The 25243-nt window shown below is 35.8% G+C and overlaps 1 protein-coding gene across 4 annotated transcripts; it reads right to left on the bottom strand.

The window, feature by feature from the left end:
• On the bottom strand, window positions 1-23504 carry LOC140750925 (protein FAM13A). 4 transcript variants are annotated; one of them, XM_073084677.1, is made up of 11 exons: window positions 23373-23504; window positions 9728-10329; window positions 9431-9529; window positions 8307-8576; window positions 7171-7351; window positions 6771-6904; window positions 6198-6479; window positions 5611-5838; window positions 5237-5353; window positions 4730-4906; window positions 1-4359 (listed from the first exon to the last, which is right to left on the bottom strand). In XM_073084677.1, the coding sequence occupies exons 3-11, from the start codon at window positions 9452-9454 to the stop codon at window positions 4180-4182; spliced, it is 1593 nt and encodes a 530-aa protein (XP_072940778.1). In that variant the 5' UTR covers window positions 9455-9529; window positions 9728-10329; window positions 23373-23504; the 3' UTR covers window positions 1-4179. The 4 variants fall into 4 exon arrangements, with proteins under 4 accessions (XP_072940778.1, XP_072940779.1, XP_072940780.1 ...); XM_073084678.1 differs by having other exon boundaries at window positions 8307-8504; XM_073084679.1 differs by lacking the exon at window positions 9431-9529.
• Window positions 23505-25243: the final 1739 nt, after the last annotated feature.

Genomic DNA, 25243 nt, shown 5'->3' with positions numbered 1-25243 from the left:
TTTAATTTTAAACGTATAATAATATGAATTTATAAGACATTTAATTTAATAGAAACCTACGTATTGTTTGAACTAAGTATGTAATGTACTATGTTTGCAATAATACATACAGTTCACATTATCTTGCGGCCCTAGCAGACAGGCTATTTTTAACATCGGCGATTCGTTTTGGCGATTATCTATGCTGCAGCTGCTGTGCTATCATGTTATGTAGACGTTCTGCGTTCGGCATTGATGCTGCATCGCGTTTTTCGCGTCAAGTTTTTGTATTAATATTCCAAAAGTAGCAACATCCGATGCTCAAACGTTTTCGAAACGTAGCTTTGATCGCTGTGAACGATGAACTTCCATCACAAAACATCGGAATTCCTTGTCCTCCCAAACTCTCATAAGCCACGGCTATTTCTTAAATATGAGGGTAAGAATTATTCGTATTTTGAGGGTACCCTCATTGCCCAGGCAAATTCTTAAGGGAGTAAAAACTAACCACTCGAATTTTGTAATTCTTTCTTTTTTTCGTAGAGCAGCGAAGTTATCGATCACCGATATTCTAACATGTCTGCTAAAGCCCTTAGGCGTAAGAGCGCGAACAAACATCGAGTCAGCCAATACAGTTGTTGGGCGTTATTACTTATTAATTAAGCACAAATATACAGATTCCCGTTTCCTTTTTACAATATATGTATTCTTATTTACTCCAAGTACATATGCAAATACATAATAGTATTACAAAATACATCTTAATGTACAAAGTCATGTAACATGGACACAGAAAAGATGTCAGTTGTCGATTTTAAGTAAGTTGGTGTAATAAAGGTCATGTCGCTTTTTATTAATGAGTACATATACATAATATAGGTATGTATATAGTTTCCTGTGGTTTATTGTATGGGACAGGACGGAAAATGATTTTCGAATACAAGAATTTCCGTTTTCTAATCTCTCAACCAAACTTTTAGTCATTCGAGTCATATGTTTTAACCACATTCAGGTATCTAAGTCAAAAAGGGTTGTCAAAGCATAAATTTCCAAAAAAAAAACATTTAAAAACGATAACTTTGTTGGTACATTCAAAAGATAAATATTTGTATTCAGGAAGATAAAAATAACCCAATCCGAAAAATAAGTGAATTGAAGTAAAAAACTTTAAAATACCAAACTCGTAAAAACATAAAAATAGCGCTCTAAAAGTATAAAAAATAATTATTATAATGGTGTTCAGCGGATAGAGTGGTCCTATGCCGTATAAGGTCATATCTTTATATTTACCTATAGAGATATGAAGAATATTAGTCACTTTTATTAAGTAATTTAAAGTTTTGAGTAGGTATATCCGATTATTTTACACCATGACAACACCTTCATTTAATGTTAACCAAATTTGGTTAGGACTCGTCCAAAGGACTCTTACAGTCTTTTACCAATTACCACACACGATCTCTAGTAAAATATATTTGTCATTATCATATATTTAATAGAGTCAATATTTCAAAATTACTCAAAACAAGAATTAGGGAGCATAAACTTTATGTTTCATTATAATCATTATCAATCTATTTCCTGTAGAAATGTTATAGCCAAAAAATAATAATTTAACAACAAAAATAATTTAAATCATCTAAATATTTTACAACAATGATAAAAGCACATAAAGTCTTGTCAGACAAGAATATTTATAATAATTAAATCACAGGTAAATACTTATGACTATGTCTAGATTATATTCCCCTCTCAGAGGAATTAGCGTTTTATACGATATAAGACATGCTGTGGTTACCAATAAAATAAATAGGTACTTATCATAGGACTAGTAAAATAAATTAAAGCTGAATAACACGAAAGCAATAGGCGAGTGAAATTGATTCTTTTGTTATTAAGTATATAAAGAACTTTATGAAGATTTTATGATTGAACTGACCTGTAGGTAACTTCAACAATGCGCTTACAATACAGGTATTTTTGCCGGAAAACTTATGAATCCTTTGTACATTTAGAAACACTTATACAAGTATATAAAATGTATTAAGATAACTATCCAAACGTTATACGTTTATATATAATGATGGCTTAATTAAGTTCCGTTAACGCACATTACCAGTTTCTTGGACTCTTATCGGGTTACTGCCGTGATACGGCTTCTTGGTAAATTTCATTAATTCCTCTCTTAATAGGTAAATAGCATTATATCAACGTGAAGTCGTTAGTAATTGAAAACCACCAATTTTGTTTGAAATGTAATTTATATATTACATAGTTTACTTTAGTGAGTATAAAAGTTATTTACCCAATAAGATAGATAATTTAAATAGTCACAATTTAAAGAAATTGTACAACAATTTCGATTAATTCTCATTTTACGCCTTTATCCAAAAGGTATTTGTCTTAATCAATACCTACCGCTGGAAATAGGATATTCTTTAAACTTAGTGTATATTTAGTAATATTTACACTTCCAAAAATACAACCATATGTTCTGGTAGTCACAATAGGCCGCTATAGTTTAGGTATATCCTTTAATATACCACCATACTGATTATATATTGTTTCCATAATTTAGCTTGAATTCCTTGAATACCTTTTTACAATTAAAAAAACACAGATAGGTAATTATATTTTCAACTGTCATACATTTAATAGGTGTACAATATACATAGATATACTTATTTACCTATTATTTTTGTATGGTTTGGATTAAGAGTAACATTTTCATGACGAAACTTAAGCCAATGTTATACTTATGATAATAAAATATAATGTCTAATAATGTATAATGTGTAGTCTAGTTTATGTACATAATATATAATGTACTTCACCAATTATTTATATTTCCATAGTCCATTTGACGTGAATAACACGAAATCATTAAAATCAGTCAACATAACAATGTATGACCAAATAAAGTTATTTTGATCTTTATTGTATTTTCATTTCATATACTTATCTATGAGCTATTATTGATACATAAACCATGTTATTAGTGATTTTAATATTGTTAAGAAGTAACTCATGTGAATGCAACAATATATTGTATACATATATTACAGGAGGAGGAAAATATATTACAATGATAATTTGTTTTATGTACATTTTTATAACGTTTTCAAAGCCTGTAAAGTTCGTAATGTAGGTACCTACTATGCAGAAATATAAGTTTCAACGACATTAATATACTTTCAACAATTCTTAATTATTTGCAAACAAAGAACGAATGAAGAATGTTTTGCGTTCAGAAATACTATACATCTTGTACAGGGCCTGTTTACTGTAATCTTAGGTATTGGACTAAGATTGTAACAGACGCGAAGAAGGACATCCTGGAATAGGTCGATAGTGTCGCAACTAGAGGTATTTTGCCGACCGGCATTTTGCCGAACTACATTTTGCCGACCTGCATTTTGCCGAACTGCATTTTGCCGACCTGCATTTTGCCGACCCATATAAGAAAAATACATTATGTCTTCTATATTATCATCAGTAGGTGAAAAAACTTTCTCAAAATTGTCAAACTTGATTCATTGGTTAGGATAATTGTTGTCCTAGAGAAAGTCACAGTGCGCAAACTGCATATTTTGTCTACTTATAAACCTAGCTACGACGCTGTTGATCAATATGGCAAAAAATATTTCTTATGTACATCAGTAAACTAATATAAGTAAGTAGTGCTAAATACTTACATTTTTAATATGAATTAATAAAAACACGTCATACGACGTCCATTATGATGTTTTATTACTCTAAGTTCCTATGGGAACTCATAGTCTCGGAAATATTAAGAAATAATTTTAGGACATAAAAAATTCAGTTGTCTGCGGATTGACCAACTAACATAACCCTGGGACTAATGTTTTCCGAGATAGTCAAAGACTATCTGAGTAAAGAGGATTTCTGAGTGCCAAGGATTCACTTGAGGAACAAATTGACTCCCCATGCATACCTCTTATAGTATTTATTATCTGAAATCAAATCCGAGTAACACGACTATGTGTTTGTTTATTAGAAAAAAATATTCATGATTTAAAGACAAAGATAATTTAATTAAAAAAAACACCTCGAAAGTTACTCGCGATTTGACATTGGCTTAAGATTTTATGCTACATTGGCATTTGAGCTAAAATAATTTATACAATTTATTTTTCGTAGAACCTGTATATAAAAGGTGTTCAATTTCAGTTACCAGGATTAACAATTCAAGCGAGTCTTCTGTTTGTTGATGAGTGCATTGATCAACTTGATTCTGGCTTTAACCGCTTTGTACCGGATATATTCTTCCTCGTGGCCCTTTTTGTCGTCACGTTGCACCTTCCTGGAGTTCTGGATTTCGAAAGTGACTTCGTACTCTTTGATGGTTCGCCGAAGCGTCTGGAAATAAGAAATATTTTCATTTTTAATATTAAGTTATATGAAATTTATAATATTATCTATAAGAAATAAAAACATAAATTGTGGTTCTAATTTGTTATTATCTTCCAAATAGTTAAATATGAAGACCCTTCATGAAAAATATAATAATATCTCCTAGTTGGCCTGTAAAGAATACTTAATCTTACCAACACCACCACCTATTGGATCCAAAGGAATTCAACCTTTCACGTTAAAACAAATCACACGTCATAAAATGTCCTTTGAGTGATTTCGGACATTATTATTTACGGACAGACTGAGTTAGGTACATAAAATTTGTCCAACGCCAAGCGTGCTTAACATTAAGATGTTAGTAATGCATACATACACATTTCAAAAGTTTTGCTTCTGATAGAGCTCTGGCCAGGTCGTCAAGTCCGAGGCAGTGTAAGCCTTCATTAGACGGAGGGATCTCCTCCTTCTGTGCTTCGGTGGACGAAGTAGACGAAGGCATCTCCTCGGCCTCACGGGTAGGGGGCGACTGAAGAGGTGTCTCTAAAGTCTCCTGGAAGATAGATAAACATATGTTTAGAACACGGCTACATCTCGTAATTTTCTTCAGTTATTTCTAAGTACAGTTTGCAGTCACATTTTTTCTGTGTAGTCTCAAATATTGTCAACATAGCTAAAATATTGTCTACTTGCTGTTAAATGTTTAGGTTAGGTTAGGATAGCCTTTTAGTCGGTGATCATTCTTAAAAAAATACACCAAAATGTATTTTGTATGTAGCTACGTAATATGTATGAACATATCTTATATGTTACGAATAGGCAATAACTACTTAGGTAGCTAGATAATAAAAAAATGTAATGATTAAATTACATATCTATTCACCTGGGAAGAGTCTGATGGTTTTCCTTGGGAGTCGCTGGAGCTGTCCACGCTGGTGTTGAACAGCATCGTCTCGTGTTCGTGGATAGTGGCCAGTTCTCCATTAGTACCACCCAACACCTGCAAATTTCAATTAATAAATCTATAAGTGAAGTTACTTATCTTTTGCGACTTATATCCTAATAGCACCTGATTTTTTGGCTGCTGCCAGAGAAACCGTTATGATTCATGTGTTCCGGGGGTAATATGATATAATAATTTAAGTGAAGCAGAAACGTAATACAAAATACAAAATAACAGTGTATATGGAAATGTTATGCGGAATTTTTGAAAAAGTTTCTACTAAATTAATTTTATTTTCCATCACATATACTTACCGCATCAGGCCTAGAGGAAGCGAGCGCTCTCTTCACAACCCTGTATCTCTCGTAGAGGTGTCTAGCCGCACCCCTCTCGATGGAGTGCGCGGGCGGGCGGCCGCGGGCTGCCTCCAGGCGGAGCAGGGCGCGCTGCACACAGGACTTCTCTGCAGCTAGCTGAGCTGGTGTCCAGCTGCTTTCAGGGATGTCTGCTCTGCCAGCTGCTTGCCGGCAACCTTCTACCCACTAAAAATAAGACCACAATATAATGAGTGTCAAAAATCGTTATTTAAGGAAAAATGAATGGGTATAGTCCGTATAGTCAATAAGGCATGAGCTTTCTATCAGGTGATATTGTAGTCAAACGCATTAATATTTCAATGCAGCATATATTTCAAAACGAGGAAGGGCAACGTTCATTTGCAATCTATTCTAAATACTACAAAGGAGTTCCAAATCATCATATTTGGCTCTGATTGTACATTGTACCCATTAGTATTGGTTATTATGCCTTTATGTAATGCCATAAAGCTTAAATCCATTTGGCAAAGTCTATTTAGTAACTTTGTATACAAAACTATAAATACATTCATAGGCATACATACCTCTTCAATATCCTTCACAATCTCCGACATCGGTTTCTCACTCTTCAAAGCTGCGTCCAACTTATCATCTCGTTCCTTCTGCTGTTTAACTGCCTGAACCTTGAGGGCGTACTCCACAGGATCAGCTTTGATACAGCGTTTCTCCTCCTGCAGTAGACGGAGGGTCTCGTACATGCGAGTGAGCTGCACGTCGGTGATACGGTCACAAGGAGCGATAGCAAACCCATTCTCCAACTCATAGTCGCTCTCGTATTTCGCGATGTTCTTTTTCAAGACGCCAATCTGTAAGAATTATTAATATGAAGAAATAAATTAGAAAAGCAGAAATTCAGATCCACATCTAAAGTTTTTAGATGTGGTTAGTGGTTTGACGGTTAAGTCAGCAGTATGAAAATACGGGTGAAGGCTCTAGCTAGAAGAATCTTCTTGTTCTTTAAAAGGAGACCACAGCGATAATCACGTCGCGTTACCCCAAAAATAATATAACTTTTGTGTCACCTTAACTATACTTATATTGCATTTTGTGGCAATATTCTTGTGTAGAGTTTCAACGGATTTTCTGGCAAAAAATACCTTTTTGTTGATTTTTTCCAGGCGTCGGTCAGGGCTGGGTTGTGTGCGGCGAGGAGGCACGTTGCGCTCGTCCAGCCGCGCCTGCATCGCCTCCTCGTGTCGATCTCCCACGGGAGGAACTTCTTCCTCGCATACTGCACGGAAAGCACTTTATGAATAGACTACAAAATAAACATTAAATGCACTGATTACAGGGTGACTTAACTTAATCTCTATTACGAAGTATCTATAAAATTGCAAATGGATAAAGCTTCTCAGCAAGCTCACTTAATACCCTCCTTTGAAAAAGGTTTTTGGTTCTTAGAGATAGCTCCTGAATTAAATGTGTACTGCTTCCTTAAATTGACGACAAAATTATAATTTACATGATATTTTAATTCACTAATACATAAATCATCACCTTCTGGTTGTTGTTGCACCACGTATTCAAAGTGTGGTGGTGTGCCGCAGCGGAGATCATCTGGGGTGTTGAAGTGGTCGATCTCCTTAGGGTGTCTTTGTTGCCTTGTTGGTGGCCGGCGGCGTTTACCACCTAACTGCGGTCGGCGAGCACGTGACAAGCGCTCAGCACGACGCTCCGACTGGAAATGAGTAGAAGCAACATTTTAAATTTGGAAGGTGGTAGAACCCTTTGTTGTAACACTCCGGCGTCATCACCGCCACACCTATTTCTATCTAATAACAGCTGTGTTAAGCGCTGCACTGTTCTGGTTTGAAGGGTGTGGTAAAGGAGATATACTTTTCCGAGAAGTTTCAGCTTATTCCTCAGGATTAGAGGCGCATCTGTGGCTGACCTCAGGTAGGAATATATAAACTTATCTGGGGTTGATTACAGATGTCCATGGGCGGCAGTAGCCACTTACCATTAGGTGGACGGGATGCTCGTCTACTACTCCTATATTATAAAAAAATGAATATGATAATTTTGTAGTGTGATTGCAGCGCTACCGCCTGCTTATAGGACTATTTTTTGCCATCTTTTTGCACTGTTTGCCCCTTTTGATTGCGCAACTGTTTTCTGATTTTAAGAGTGTTTTAGCGAGTCATACAAATCAGAGGTTTTACAAGTTAGTTCTCAGGTAAACGCGTATTTGGTTGACTTTAAATAGGTCTCCTATTCCTTGAGTTTCCTAAAAACTATATGTAATGGGTATTTAAGGCCACAGCAACGGATATTGGAGGCTTAAACTGTAGCTCGCTTGGTTGCTAATTAGGTGTTATGAAAAAAACATTTAAACATAGTAGATATGAATATACATGACAGATTTTTAATCCCAAACAACATTTAGATTTCTGAAAAAAAAGGACTTAGTATTGTTACATATTATAGATAATGAATAATGATAGACTAGATAAAACCGAGTGTGTGTAATTATACATATAAGGGACTGGACTGAATTTATTAAAGCTGGAGCTATCTAATTGACGACGCAAGGTTAGAATTGCAACGCAAGTGAATTCGCGGGACACAGCTTGATGTAACTAAAATATTAATACAGAGTAAAATAATATCATTAAAATTATATTATTATGAACCTCAAGTCGGTTATAGTCTTGTAGGCGTGATGCGGGCGGCGGCGGCGGGGGGCGCTCCTCGCTGTGCGGGCGCCGCTCTTTACGCTCGTGTGCGCAGCCGGAGTCGCGGCGCTCGCGTCGCTTCCGGGCCTCTCGCTCGCACTCGGGCGCCGCCATGTCTTCCGTCTCCCTCTCGCGGTCCTGCCGCTCGCCCGAGCACTGCGCACGCCACCCGAGGCCAGATATTACTATCTGACGCTCGCTCGAGCACTCTGACTCGGTCCCGAAACCCTAATGTAGTTCGCATGTTAATGTATCGATTATGTTGTACCGAAACATCGTGTATGTCCGTGAATATGGAAAAGCTTAAATGTTTGCAGTTTTCGAAGTGAATGTATAGTGAACGATTGAATTGAAGGTGTAAACGCTAAATTGTATCGTACATATGTACATGATATAAGGCAACTTTAGATTTCATAAATAGATAAGTTTGTCGCTGGTAAGCAATATTCTATGTTGCCAATCTATTCCTGGGGAAGCTTCACCACACTTCTACGACACTTTTAATGTGTACCTACCTATATATCAAATACTTACAATTTATATAAAAGTATTAAAATTGCCGGAAAAAATATAGGTACATTTATTTCTAACTATTATTTGTTGTTGCAAACCATAGATTAGTAAAGATTACTCACTCCTAACAAGAAAATGTACCCAGTTTTGAGAATTGAAATAGTTGCGTAAAAAAGTTTTGCCACGTCTCGGTGCTAAAATGTCCCTAAAATATTTGAAATTATTATTATAAATTATTTAATTATCATGTAAATTACGCAGTATTAGTTATTTATTCGTAAATTTTCTCTAAAAATGTTTTTATTTGTCAAGAATTCAAAAAAAGAACTTACTATAATAAGCCATTTGCGGCTTCATTCAATTTCAAGGCGGCGAAGTATCTTTACTAATCTATGTTGCAAACTCATATTTTTTTAAATTATTTTCCCGACATCTTTAATACTGCAAAGCTAAAGCTAAGGTTTTATAAATTGGAATTTAATAATATATAGTCATAAACTACAAATAATATAATAAGAAACTTGTACTAATGGATTGTAACAATAACCCAGCGCCTACTACTTTAGTACCTGACGGATTTCCAATAGTACCATCTTTCGCTTCACACTAAACTCTAGACTTGTAACTAAATCCCCGAATTTCCAAAAGATTTCGGCCCAAAGGTGATTCTGAAATTAAACCAGGTCTGTTTCTAAGTCTGTTCAATATCTGTACTATTAGACGTTACAAGATCTGAAAATAGGAAACCTTTTAGGAAGGGGAACTAAAGTACTCCTGTGACAAACGTCATTTATTAAACCGAAAACTGTTGTTCTGTTTAAAGTACGTACATCGATAATATAGAAATATTAAAGTGTGTTACTCACAATGCAATATCTCGCAGCGTTTGCGATAGAGTCCAAGATTCTGGCAATGTTGTCCCGGGCGCGACTTGCCAGGGTCACGCTTACCGCCCGGCGTTGGGCCAACCCTCCCGGTAATCCACAATTAAACACTAATCAACCGGGCTATTGCTTATCCTTTGATGTAAAACAAAATGAACGAAATAAAACGAAACGGCGGGCCGTGGTCGCACGCCGTTTTGACGGGAGAATAAACACTAGACTATACTGCCTACGAAATGTACATTTATTTGATGATGTCACTCTCCACCGGCATATCTCGATCCCGGCACATATTGGTACGGCACGAAAAGTCTATGAGGATTTGCGGTTTCGAACAATCTACGGCTGCTTCAAAAAGTGCGTAGATACCAGTCTGTAATTTAGCATTGATAGATCAACTGTCTGTAGTAGATCACCTAGCCTCAGATGCTAGTGGTATAACTTTATAGCAATCATCTTCAAGTGCGATGTGTTTGACGAATTAAAAAAAATGCGAGCGCTCAATTGTCTTCGGTCATTTTAATTTTATTGTCGTTTCAATGGAGACAGGGATTGTTCGAACTTTTAAATTACACAAGTATGACCTGAAACAAACGAAAATTAAATTAGTAGTTGTAGTTGTAAAAGTTCATAATTTTTAACGATATCATATATATTATGATCTGCATCAACGACACATCTCTAACCAACTTCAATCCAATTACGGTTTATTTAGTTGTCCATGTTTGTTTTTGTTGTTGTTGCCCAGTTGTTTATTAAACGCACTGCTCTTTCAATTACCACTTAAATTTTATAAAGAGAATTATTATAAAAACAATTAACCATAGTTCTTATAAGACTACTCTAACTTCACTTCGTATTAAAGTCCGTCAACCCAATTGTGCTGTAGGGCGTACCAAAAATGAGAGTACAATACAAGTCTGTGGTACCTACATAGGCTCGATAAATATTACCCTCTGTAGTTGGCAAATACTTTTCGAGCAGCAAAGTGTCCATTTCGAGGATTAAAAAGCGGGTAAGTCTGTGTTTAAATTGCCATTTTGTTATGTTTTGTTAATCAAACCCCATTCTATAGTGACGTGTAATATTACGCAAATTCAATTTACTTAAAAGGTTCGTCCAATCTATTATGTACCATCCAAGTTCCCTTGTGTTCACAGTTTGTTACAAATACTAAGTATATGTAACATTTATTAATTGCTTTTCACATACACTAAGTACCGCCAAAAAACTATTTAATTATTATTTTGTTCAGGCATTCCCATTTTAATTTCATTTATTCTTCAAAAAATGGGCGGTACCGCATCATGGAAACCGGTATGTAAAAACAATTTATATATCCCTCTCTATATTATATCTCTATTTATATATCCCTCTCTATTTATATATCCATACTCTAAAATATATAGGTATATATATTTTAGAGTATGTTTAGGATATCGAGTATGTAGGTATAGTCCGCGCTAAACTGCTTGTCCGCTCTGAAGTTATTGCGATCAGTGTAGATATTCATACAATTTGCTATGGCGACGCGATTCATTTCTATATTCAGTACCCTTACCAGGAGTTTTTACGTTTCGTCAAATATGACTGTTTTGGTATTTGTTTATGTATTGGCCCATACGATTTCCTAGTTTTGACATAATCCGCTAGGGGCGCTGATTAGAATTTGTATGTGAAAATACGTAAACAAATACCAAAACAGTCATATTTGTCGAAACGTAAAAACTCCTGGTAAGGGTACAGAGCGGACTTACAGTTTTACGCGGACTATAATATTCAAATGAATCGCTTTTAAGCACTTCAATAAAGGTTTTTTTGGGAGACTAAAGTAGTAAATTATACAGAGACTTATTGATGTATGTACAAAAAGTGGATTAGTCGACCAAGACCTTGACTTCTGTATCTGGCTGATATTCAAGGTTCATATTGTTATACCAAATATTGACACGTGATTTGCGAATCCGCTACATTGAGGCCACATAAAACAAAATCAGCTTTTCATTTCAACGCCTGTAATTTTTATTTAAATGTTCTTTGAAATCTAGTTGGCAGCATCAACTGGTATCCTTTGTATTTAAAAAATACATTAAAAATGTATTCTGACATTTAGGATAAAGATTTGAAAAACGATGTGTTACAGGTATTTGCGATCATTCATTCATCATAAATCATTCATTTGTAAATCGCATTTGGTGACAATTTTATTTTAAATTACTCATGTGAATGATTATACCAAGAATTAATAATTATTGTTACCTACCAATCTTCTAAATTGTTCAACGTTTGTCTACCTTAAATATTTCTACATTACCTATATTATTTAAAATTTCCAACTGTTAATTAGGTATTTATTATTAAAATTTGACGTCACTAAACCATATCTACCGAGAACAGTAATGATTTAACGTATAACTTCTAATGGCTTCTTTACCTTCAAAACATATAAATTTGTGTCTCAACGATGTTATATTACGGAAAATCTAAATGTGCATAATATATTAATGATGACACTAGCATTATACATGTAGATTAAGCTTACTTCATGACATTATATCGCCACATCAACGCCTCATAAACGAAGCCATTTCAAGGTCTTTGTCATGGTGCCAACTTGCTAAGTACATATTTTAAAGTAGGTAGGTACCTACTCTGTTCGGTCTGTGTATTTATGTGCACTAAACATTTGTGACGTAGATCTGTTGTCATACGAGTTACACCTCTTTTTTTGTTTTTTTTTTTTTGTTATCGAGGGGTAAACCTTCAAAGGTACCCGACAACGTGGGGGCGACGCCGGGTTAAACCCCTCCCGGTGGCCGTCCTCTGCACTGCGTAGAGGGCTCCGGGATCTCCAAAGGTACGCAACCGGAGTCCTCTTAACGCGTTGCCCGTCGGGCTCTGCCCAGGTGAGCAGGACGCTCGCCACACCATCTGGTGCGTACGACGGTATGCGACCACACATACCGTCGTCCTTCCCGGGGCTTTTGGCCAGCGGTTCGAGCTCCCACTCTTTCCGCCCGCAACCCTGGAAGCCCCCTTTTAGTCGCCTCTTACGACAGGCAGGGGATACCGTAGCCCTATTCTGGTCCCGGCGGACACTAGAGCAAAAACCTTTAAAGACTTTTTGTCTGTAAATTGCAATTCAGTAATGGTATAAGATCCCGATATAAGACGACCTTCACCGACCTGCTTAATGGATGAAACGTATATGAAATTAAATATGTCAAAAATTATATTGCAAATGGGTTGTTTAAAAAATTTCACTCCAGAATATGATTCTTTTACAATTTTTTTTTTCATAAACAATTCACTGGTCTGATTTATGGACAAATTACATACGATTCGAAAGTATTATCGACCTAAAAAGGAGCCAGTGTCATGCTTTTTAAAAACCTTTTCTGAGAGATATGGAACCTTTTAAAGACAAATTTCTGGAATACTGACTACCAAAAGTGATCAACTCCCCAACAAACAATTTGGACAGATTTGTGTTAATCCAAATTATATATTACTAAAACTTAATAATGCGACATGCATTGTATAATCTACGTGATTATAGGAATGCATAGAGTTACGAGTAAATATAATAAAAAAATACATCACTAATTACAATACAATCGCTTTAATTTGTAGCTAAGTTAAGAGGATTAAGAAGTTGAAATGGCATTGAAAGACTGAAATGAGGCTTCTCTCAATGTAATACTGGGTAAGTAGTCTCGGGTACTTTCACGTGATATTGATAATGAAGTGAAGCCTTATATATGTGTCCTATATACTGTTTGATCTTTTACGTATTATATGATTTTAGACTAGCTGACCCGGCAAACGTTGTGTTGTTATATAAATAAAAAAAATGTTAAGGGTGAACAACCCTTATCAATTATGGGTATGAAACATAGATAGTAGCCGATTCTCAAACCTACTGAATATGCATATAAAATTTGGTGAAAATCGGTATAGCCGGTATAGGTTTCGGAGGAGTACGGTAACTAACATTGTGACACGAGAATTTTATATATAAGATTATCCAGTAATTGAGACTTTATAATATGTACCAGATTGAATATGTTTTATATAAATCACAAATAGTGCAAAATATCGGTGCGTAAAGATATTGTTAGTGTTATATATAGAGAATTAACTACCATTAATATTTGACAATGGTTTCTCGGTGACGACGATCCATACAACTGTACCAAAAAATATAACATACTAATTATTGCTTAAATAACCACTTCCATTTTCTTTCTTAAAAGTAAATATTGACGTTTGATTTTAAGTTTCAACTGCCTTTAATTAAATGTTTCTATTAGAAAGAATACATAAATAAGGCACACTAATATAACAATCGCTACAAACAAATGTATAAGTTGGGCGTACGCTACGTGAAGCTTATCTAAGCTTATTCAAAGAAAAAGATAACCCAAGTTGTTTTCGCGTAGCACTCTTACATAACAAAGGCTTTGGGCCGGTTCCGCGCCGTAGACACTCGTAGCGTCGTAGAACGTCTACGAGACACGCAATCAACCTACCTATATATAGATAATTTTATCGAGTGTATTTTTGCTTTGTTAAGGCGTTACCTTATCTTTTTATTTATTATGAAAGTATATATGCAGGTTTTACTTTATGTTTGTAGGTTTTCAGGTTTCATTCATTTAGACCACATTTCATAGAGGTATAAACATATTGTGTAAATAATAATATACATAAAATAATAAGACAAAGATAAATAATAGGTAAAGATAAATGTAGGTCGAAAATCCGTATTAATTTTAAGGGTATTATAAACTTTATACTGAGACTTGTAATTGTCATTATTCCCATAAATAAAACGGATAAGGATAATGGATAAAGTATGTTAAGCGTGTACTAGATACTAGTGCTATTGTCCCTGTAGGTCCGGGACCAGAATAGGGCTACGGTATCCCCTGCCTGTCGTAAGAGGCGACTAAAAGGGGGCTTCCGGGGTTGCGGACGGCAAGAGTGGGAGCTCGAACCGCCCGACCAGCAACCCCGGGATGGACGGCGGTATGTGTGGTTGCATACCGTCGTGAACACCAGATGGTGTGGTGAGTTTCAAGCTCACCTGGGCGGAGCCCGACGGGGCAACGCGCCAAGTGGACTCCGGTTGCGTTCCCTTGGAGATCCCGGAGTCCTCTACGCAGCGCCGAGGACGGCCACCGGGGGGGTTTTAGTGCGGTAAGAATCCCACATAACCTATGCCGCTCCCACGGCATAGGGTACCTTTTGAAGGTTTCCCCCTCGTCAACAACAAACGTCAAAAAGATACTAGTGCTATGTAAAATCAATCATGGGTACAAAATATACATTACATACACTCACTCACATACACATATGCATCATCATCATCAACTCATTACTGTTCCACTGCTGGGCACGGGTCTCCTCTCATTACGTGAACGATTAGGCCATACTCCACCGCGCTGGCAAAGTGCGTATTGGAAGACTTCACATACCTTTTTTTGTATATAAATCTCTCAGGTATGCAGGTTTCCTCACGATGTTTTCCTTCACCGTTTAAGCAAGTGATAATTAATTTCTAATACACATATGTGTGTACACACATATGCATACACACGCACAATGTCGCCATTTTCATAAACAAGAACAATTAGCACAGAAACGTATTAATCTAATATTATACATACTTTATATTGAGCTGTTATACCCATGTTTATTCTCCAAGACATTCATAAGCCTGTCTATACATAATTTTATTCAAGTGAGTTACATAAATAGACTTAAGTTATATGGCTTTGTAGATTAAGAACGCGTGGGTTTATTAAATATTAGTAAACTTATTAGAACAGTTGGGTAATAAGCTTACTTTTTCACTTGTTGGTATGATTTTCAAAGGTCCGAGAGAGGTAAAATAGGAGTGGTAGTTTTGTTGTCGACTACCGCCGACGATCAGGGCCGCATTTAAGGGAGGGCAACCGGGGCGGTAGCCCCGGGGCCTCCACAAAAGAGGGGCCCCCACAATAGAGACGTCAGTTTTTTTTTTTAAATTCCGACTAGTAAACACTAGTAAAAAAAAAATATCTTTTCCTTTGATATATTTTTTCGCTGTTTTATCTTTATTTACAGTACTTTGTACAAACATGAATACTAGAAGAATCTGCGTTTCACAATAAAATATTTATTGAAAAAAATACTGAAAAATTGTTCATTTTATTCGGAAAATAATTTGGGGCCAGGGGGCCTCCACTTCTTTGTTGCCCCAAGGCCTCTAGATCTCTAAATCCGGTCCTGCCGACGACCGCTAACAACAGGCGGCGACGATCGGCGGGAATCGCTGGTAGTTAAGAAGGAGGTAATATACAGTTGACTGTCAATGTCGAATGGTCGACGGTTGCTAGCTTTAAGTCGTTTGTACGTAAAAAACCTTATATACATAAACACTTCATAGCAGATAGCAGTAAACAGACGAGGGTTGTAGATCCCTATATGGTACGAATCCGGCGGCAGCACCGCCTATTTCTACCCCACACTTATTTCTACCTAATAACAGCAGTGTTAAGCGCTGTTGTGTTCTGATTTGAAGGGTGTGGTAAGAGAGACATTATTTTGCGAAGCGTTCCAGCTTCGTACTCAGGGGTAACGGCGCATCTAATCCTATCTAGGGTTGATTATAGATATCCATGGGCGGCAGTTGCCATTTACCGTCAGGCGGTCTGATAAAAAACTACTTAATATATGTATGTCCCTTTCTTTCGCATTGGTGGCCAACGACCACTTCCGCTTTATGACATCCACAAAAAGCCTGGCCGTTTTCAAAAATCTTAGTGCCTTGCCAAGAGGTTGAAAACATTAAGTGCAAGCCATAAGCCATGCCAGCCTCAAATCGATGCCAAATTGGAAACAAACTGCGACCGACAGAAATCAATAAAGCAATGCTAGATTATGCTTCAAGAGGAGAACTCTCTTGAGATTGATTTATTTGTAAAAGTACGTAGCATGTAAATGGAATAGTAATTTGAGATAGAATCGTTATCGTCATCCCATTTCTAATCTACTGCTTGGTGCAGGTTTTCTCTCACTATGAGAGCCACAAAAGTCAAGTCATAGTCATAGTCATGATGTGATTACACGTAATAGTAAGAACAGTTGGAATGTATCCTTTGAGCTCATTTAAAATTTATTCATTGTAAACACTGTTTCTTTTGTGGGTAATCCATTTAATAAATAAATAAATAAATAAATATGACATGGGGCTCTTCAAAAAAGGTATAAAAGGAGCTCTCCTCCAAAGCCGGTGATGCATTGGCGACTCCTCCGGTGTTGCAAATGTCCATAGGCGACGGTGACTGCTTTTTTTTATAATGTAGGAGTAGCAGACGAGCATGCAGTCCACCTGATGGTAAGTGGCTACTACCGCCCATGGACATCTGTAATGTACCCCAGATAAGATTAGATATTCCTACCTAAGGTCGGCCACAGATGCGCCACTATCCCTGAGGACTAAGCTGGAACGCCTCGGAAAAGTCTGTCTCCCTTACCACACCCTTCAAACCGGAACACAGCTTTCCATCGGGTAGCCCGTCTGTTTCATCGTTTAGGTATAATTATATAAAAAAAAATAGTCCATCATGGTGGCCAGATGCGGCTTATTAGTCTTTACATGTCTTTGGGACCTATTATACAGAACTAGATTTTTTGGTACAGCTCAACGCTCGCATAATAATAAAAAAATTGAAAAAAATGAGTATAGGGATTCCTATTTCGGAATTTCTTTACGTAATTCTGCATAGTCGCAAATTATGACTAAAAAACTCAAAACTTGTGTGAGTTTTGAGTTCGTAGTCCTTAGATGAGTAAAATACTAGATTGATCACTTCTAAGAAGAAAGTGTAACCAGTTTTGGGAATTATTTTTTTTGTGTAAATAAAGTTTTGCACGTTTCCGCTCTAAAATGTCCGTATAATGTTTGAAATACACATTTAATTATTACGCAAATTACGTAGCATTAGTTATTTATACTTTATACTATATTTAAGTAGTATTAGTTATTTATACTTTATACTATATTTAAGTATAAATAACTAATGCTACGTAATTTACGTAATTATAATATATTTTAAGAAAAAAAAAAAGAGAAAACAATAAAATAATAACAAAACATTAAAAACATATACATGTGTAAATTTCAAAGTGTAAAACCTCAAAATACTTAGTTTGTAACTTGTGCAGTAATAAAGGCTTATTTTATTATTTATTTATTTAGTTATTTATACGTAAATTGTCTCTAAAAATGTGTTATATTTGTTAGGATTAAAAAAATAATCCTTTATAATCATCCTCTTGTGGCTTCATTTAATTTCAGGACTGTAAGATATCATACTATTTTACTTATTACAATGTCGTAGTCATAATTAAAACGATTTAAGTTACGAGTACTTCATTTGGAAATCTAAGAAAATTTGACAGTACTACGGGAAAATCGAGTTGTTATAAAGTTGGTTAACATTGCTTAACATTATGTTAATAAGTTAACATTTAATTACACAGTAGAATAAACATCATTGTAGTTTATTCTTCTTTATATTCGCTCTCAACGATACAAACCAATCGAACAATATTTTATTAAGATCATATTGGCTTCAATTTATCTAAAAATAGCGACATAAGTCGTGACATTTTAATAACGTTCGTCTCAAAACAACAATAGCTAGGCAGACGAATCGAATCGATGCGCGCTGAATTGTAGGTATAGTGATGTAATAAACTAGGTTCTGCCTTTGTGGGTGCTTCATTATTCCTAGGATGGTTAAGATGAAAATAATAAATATGTGGGAGTCTTACCGTCTAACTATGGGCGTGGGCGGACCATAGATTATAGAACATCTTATATTTTATTTTTCTTTTTAAATGTTATTCAAAAATGGAAGCGGGTTTATTTGGCGGGAAGGTTGTCAGAAAATGACAATTAATGACATACTGTAGATTGTGATAAATCGTTTTGTAAAATTGTGTAAATCATCAGTATTAGTATGATGTGATAATTAACAGTATTATTTCAACAATCTTCTGTCTAAGCGCCATCATAATGAAAATTCATTGCTCCTGTCGACAAATATATTAGAACAGTAACTAAGAGAAAGTGACAATATTTTTTTGTAACGGTGTCTGAAAGACTTCCTATTCTTTAATTATAAGAGAGAAAGCGCGCGAATTACTCTCGCGGTGTCAGAAATACCCTCTGTGCCCCGGCAGTTTTAAAGGACAGGTACCTCCCACTTTATAATTTTATTATATAATATTGTTAATTTATAAATTAGGTCATTTGTTTTTAAAGTAATCTATAACTGAGATACAAAAAAATCTGGTTATTATGATAATATTTCGGTGTAGCGTCGCTAACAGTTAAAATTAAAAAATCAAAAACCCGACTGCACCAGAAAGGCTGAAGTAGAATTTCCAAAAGCAGTGAAATAGGCATTTCATTATTTTTATCCAGAAAGCCAAATATAAAGTTTCATAGTAGGTGTCTGCTTCAAAAACAAAACATGTTCAAACAACATTATCCTATTTTATCCTCGTAGTGTTCATTTACGCTATATAAAGAACCTATGTGTAAAATTCCAGCACGCTTAAGTTCAGCGGTTTCCCTTTGCGTTGATCTGTGGCACAGCAATTCACTCATTTAGTCAGACAGTCATCTCGATGTGTATATACGAGTATATATGTACTAGCTGACCCGGCAAACGTTGTGTTGCCATATAAATAAAAAAATGTTGAGGATGAAAAACCCTTATCACTTAGGTGTAAAAAAAAATAGATAGTGGCCGATTCTCAGACCTACTGAATATGTATATAAAATTGGGTGAAAATCGGTGAAGCCGTTTCGGAGGAATACGGTAACTAACACGAGAATTTTATATATAAGATATATTATATAATGTATGTGTAATCTCCTCTTAATTTCCTTTATTTTGACACCCTACTCGATAGATTAACTTTTTTTAAAACGTGTTACTATTTCGCGAAAAAATTCACCATTTACGGTCTATAAAATATATAACTTCAGTAAATCAAAGTTTCGGTCATTATTTCACCTCGTTAGAGGTAGCATTTCATTATTTTTATCCAACAAGCCTGATAAAAAATGTCATAGTGTTTGCTTCAAAATTGACGATTGTTCAAATGAACTTTTAACCCTTATTTTACCCTCTACGGGGTTGATTTTTCGGAGGAGGATAAATAAGAGCGTCCTTGTTCCTATCCAGAAAGCCAAATACAAAATTTTATAGTAGTTGCTTCAAAATTAAAGGATTTCAAAAAAACTGTTTTCCCCTATTTTACCCTCTTAAGGGTAGAATTTCCAAAAGGCCTTTCTTAGTACTTATTCAAGCTATATAGAGAACCTGTGTGCAAAATTTCAGAACTGTAAGGTCCTTGGTTTAGGCTGTACGTTGATTTCTGAATAATGAAAAAGTCATTTAGTTAGTCCGTCAGTCAGTCACCTTACTGTTTTATATATATACAAATATGTTTTTATAATCTCCGTTTAATTTCCTTCCATTTGATAGCCTACTCGACAGGTTCGGTTAACTTTTTTTTTTAAATGTGTTACTATTTCGCGCCAAAAATCCGCCATTTTGATTTTTTTTTACTAACACCTATCTAAGGACACTCGGGTCATTGAGACAAATATAATGACACTTTAACTGTTGAAATTCATCCAGCCGTTTGTTAGATCGGATCAAATAAAGAAAGACAAACATACAAGATACGCGCGAAAAACATAACCCTTCCTTGGCAGTCGGGTAAAAAATAAATTAACAGTACGATTTTATTAATTTTTCGTAGACTTATATTTTTCGATTATAATTTATTACGCATGAATTTAGGCATGTATGTAATTATTATGTATGCTGACAACATAGAAAAGTATAGAATCGCACCGCCTTGTAATGGAAAGGAAGCCATTAAATGACTTAAACGGCTGACAATTCTGTCAGCCGTTCAACAATGGCTTTCATGTGTAATTTACGCGGAATAAGGCCGACATGCGCAGTTAAGACACGAAATCGAAGAAAATGTGCGAAGAAATATCGTTTAAGTTGATGAAGATCTAAAAACTACATTTTTTTTATATTTTTCAAACACGAAAATAATTGACAGACAATTGTAAAAGATTACATTTTCTTGTTAGGAGCGAGTAATCTTTACTATTCTATGGTTGACAATGTCAACTTTATTGACTCCAATTGTTATTTTATTACAGTTCGAGATTTTATATGTAAGTGGATGTAATAAAAGTAAATGACGCGGAAGTATGTCACTCTGTTTACTTTTCTCTTACAATAGTAGAAGTCGATTATATAATGAATGATATATTAAAAATCGGTACTCGTAGATATTAATTTTACGGTCCAATTGCGCCGCTACTTATGTGACACCTATGTCTGTCTATCTGGACCGTTAGTCATTCTGTTTGAGAAATAACTTTTCATAAGATCGAATTCAACGGATGGTAAATGGTAATTTTCGCCTATTAATCCACCTGTAATCAGCTTTAGATAGAACCCCCACCACCCTACACTGCTCTATACTCCTTAAAATGAAGATATAAGGGAGTCTTATATCTAATTCCATCGGCATCAACGGCATAACACTGAAACGTAGAATTGCTACACACTAGAAATAAATGTATGGAATAAGTGGCCTCCCCTGTCGAACCATACAGGCCTACCACCTATCAAAATGATCTGATAAATACTATGTGAAGTGTAGCTACTCGTACTCTGGTTTCAAGCATATTAATTACTTATTTAAATTTAGCAGGAGGATAAAAATACCTTACTTTACTACGATACATAGATGACTTACCCAACCCCCATGTCCTTAAGGTTAAGTATCAACTTCCTAAATAAATATTATGTAGAGTAAACGACTTATATATATATAAGTCGTTTACTGTTATAACTTGACGCTCGTTACAGTCCTTATCGCTATACAGTTAATTAAATGTAGAATACAAGCGTAGCATAACATTATAATCAAGTTATAATAATTTCAATATAATACATGTTACGTAATTATTAACGGTAGTGTTAGTATGCGCTATGCACGAGTATATTTATAATCATAATTAAGTCGTAAGTAAATCACGATTAATATAGTATTGTCCCAATACTGGTCATGGGTTTCAGAATAAGATTAATTTAAGAGTACGGTTACGCAGGCCAAACTCAGATTGGTAAACTTCTCACACCTATGAGATTTTTTAGAGAACTCGCAAGTCGCATTCTTACTCTCCTCACGACAGCCTTCGCCGTTAAAGCAAGGGGTAATCAAATTCTAGTACTAATTTCGAAAAATTAAATGTGTGTGTCACTTCACTTTAAAATTTTCTTCAGCCAGCGACCACAAACGTCTACTGAAACGCAAAATCGCTTCACGCCAGAAGTAGGTGATTGTCCCTGTAGTTCCGGGACAAGAATAGGACTACGATATCCCCTGCCTGTCGTAAGAGGCGACTAAAAGGGGGTTTTCGGGGTTACGGGCGGCAAAAGTGGGAGCTCGAACCGTCCAGTAAGCGACCCCGGGAAGAACGGCGGTATGTGTGGTCGCACACCGTCGTAAGCACTACACCGTGAGGGAGGAGCGAAATCTGCTCTCCCAGGGTAGAGCCCGATCGGGGCATCGCGCTTGGAGGGCTTCGGTTGTGTTCCGTCGGAGATCCCAGAGTTCTCCAACAAGCGTTGAGGACGGCCACCGGGGGGGTTTTAGTGCGGTAAAAATCCCACATAACCTGGCGTCGCTCCCACGTCGTCGGGTATCTTTTGAAGGTTCCCTCGAAAAAAAAAGGTGTAGCGGTGATACTTTCGTGGTCGAATCATACTGGGTCTACCACCCCATAATTGAGATAAATTACATACAATTCCTACATGTGTATGACGTGGTCTTGGCCTGATATTGCTTAGTTTATCTTCGTCGTGTTTCGTGATATTAGAATTCGTGATTGTGGCATGTGACCCGGTTTCGGGCGGGTTCGTCGCACCCGGGTACCCGGCCGGTGGGCGTGTCGCGATGATGAAAGGCTGAGATCAATGGATTAATTACCTCTCCGTTATCAGTACGTTATCAAACACGGTAAAACTTAAATTTGTATGCGATGATCTAAGAATATATTATGCGTCCTTATTACATATTAAAATTATTAGTACCTAGTAGTATAGTAAAATGTAGAGAAAATTACTGTATTTATGAATTCTATAATATCCTTAATATTTATATACAATTTATATAAAGATATCTAATGCGGTATTGCTTTTAAATATAAAATAATAATAAATATTTTACCTATTTACGTAAGTAATAATTAATTTCATGAACACTTAAATAATAAATATGTAATGTTTTAAGGATATTGGTTAATATCTCCTGTTATAATGACGTGAAAATAGTTTCACAAACTCCACCAACGTACGAGTAAAATAGGAAAAGTTACACCCGTATTTACGCTACGTAATAGCCACAAAAACGTCCTTGGAACGGGAGGCTTTCATCTCGACAAAGCATCTCGAATGTACCTACCGAATACTTTAGGTACGATCATATTCAGTTAAAACTATTTATTTTAAACGTCCACACTTACCGAAGCCGGCGAATGGTGTAACAATTAAGATGCAAGTGCACACATAAACAAGGAAGTGACCAAATAGATCACAGAATGGCGTCGCAGCACAAAATGGCGGCGTGACGTCCGGTCGCGAGCGCCTAGCGGGAGTCACTGAAGGGAGGTTGGGCGTTGTTGCCGGCATAGGGAGGCGAACGCGTTTTATCGATGCCGGAATCACTCGGCGTTATCGAAATGAGTTGTGTTACTGTGAAAATATATAGTTAGTAAACTTAGTAATAAAAGTAATGAACCACAAATTGGTTACTGCTGCTAGTTTTTATAAACACTACGACATGAGCACAAGACTCTACGTTGATTTCTTGCCTCAAAAATAGTTTTAACTCCAATTTCAATACAGTATAGTCTTGAAATTGCTAAATGAAATAGTAAATTTTGGGCATGTAGTCGAAATAAAATTCACTGCTGACGTGCTGACCAAAACATGCATTCGCAATTTTTGTATATGAGTTCAAGTCAGATTCAAAAAGATATGCATAGAAATCAATTTTAAGTTAATATCAATTAAACTATAATTCACCTAAGTTAGATTTCCTCATAATGGTGCTCTGTTTTGTGATTATATTTTAAAATATTCATTCGTATTTTCAAAGAATATGGAAGCAAATTCAAAACCAAGCTCATAAAAATTACTACTTGTTCGAGAAAGCATCGATATCGATATTCTATGACGGGCGTCTCTATCGATGTAAACATGTAGTTTATAGTACTGAAGGTGAACTTAGAGCTTTTCCGATACACACCCGTTTCAGATCGAACGCTGCTGCATTTATATGACGACAACAAAACTCACGATTATTACTTTTGATTTATGCTTTTTGAAAATAAATTACTACTATAAATGGTAGGAGTAATTAATAAAGGAATGTGTACATTCTTTTGTTTTATGAGCTAGGAATACTAATGCACGCGATTAGTATTTTAAAGTAGGTCAAATAAATAGTAATCTAGGTTAGTACCTAATTTATATTTTAATAAAGTTTGGTTCAATATAAAGCCGTTGAATTTTTAATGAACATTTTAATACGTATAATATATGTTATTAATTGATTCGTTTAATATTATGATATTAGCGAAGGGTACAATATTGGATTTTCTACATTATTGCAACCCATAGCGCGCAGTGGTCACCGTACTAGTCAGACCTTCCTGGTTCAATCCCCGGCGAGGCAGATATTAGGCAAATTAAGATTTCTATTTTAAGAGTGTTTCTGCGCACTATAAATGTTGAAATTGATATATAACGGTATTGCAGAAATAATCGAAACATTTGAAACAAATTGATTGCCTGCTCCATGTATAACCAACACAGATTTATGACGCCGATGTATGATTTTTCAATGTTTACTTAGAATATCTAATTTTAATTATTTTTTTTTTTGTTGACGAGGAGGAAACCTTCAAAAGGTACCCGACGCCATGGGAGTGACGCCGGGTTATGTGGGATTGTTACCGCACTAAAACCCTCCCGGTGGCCGTCCTCAGTGTTTGGTGGAGAACTCAGGGATCTCCAACGGAACACAACCGGAGTCCTCCTAACATCTTGAAAGTAAATAATAACAGAGTATTAATTTAATGACAAAATCACTTTAGTTTCACCTACTCGTATCAAACAAAACTTCTAATTATTTAATAGATAAACACTATAGAGTTTACTATCTCTACACATGTTGTACGCAATGAATAACAAAGTTCTGTTGGTTTAAGTTCGCTCGTGTGTAGTAGCTACGCGTCCCCGGTCTACGGGGCGTGTAATATTTACGTAGTAAGTAATGTATATTATTATTTTGATGATAACTGTGGAATCGTGAAGGTGATAGAACCCTATG

This window comes from Epargyreus clarus, unplaced genomic scaffold (genome assembly GCF_041222505.1).
Source record: "Epargyreus clarus isolate Ecla_fem2 unplaced genomic scaffold, WU_Ecla_fem_2.2 ptg000021l, whole genome shotgun sequence".
In the NCBI taxonomy this organism is placed as follows: Eukaryota; Metazoa; Arthropoda; class Insecta; order Lepidoptera; family Hesperiidae; genus Epargyreus; species Epargyreus clarus.
This window is presented reverse-complemented; position numbering and strand designations above follow the sequence as displayed.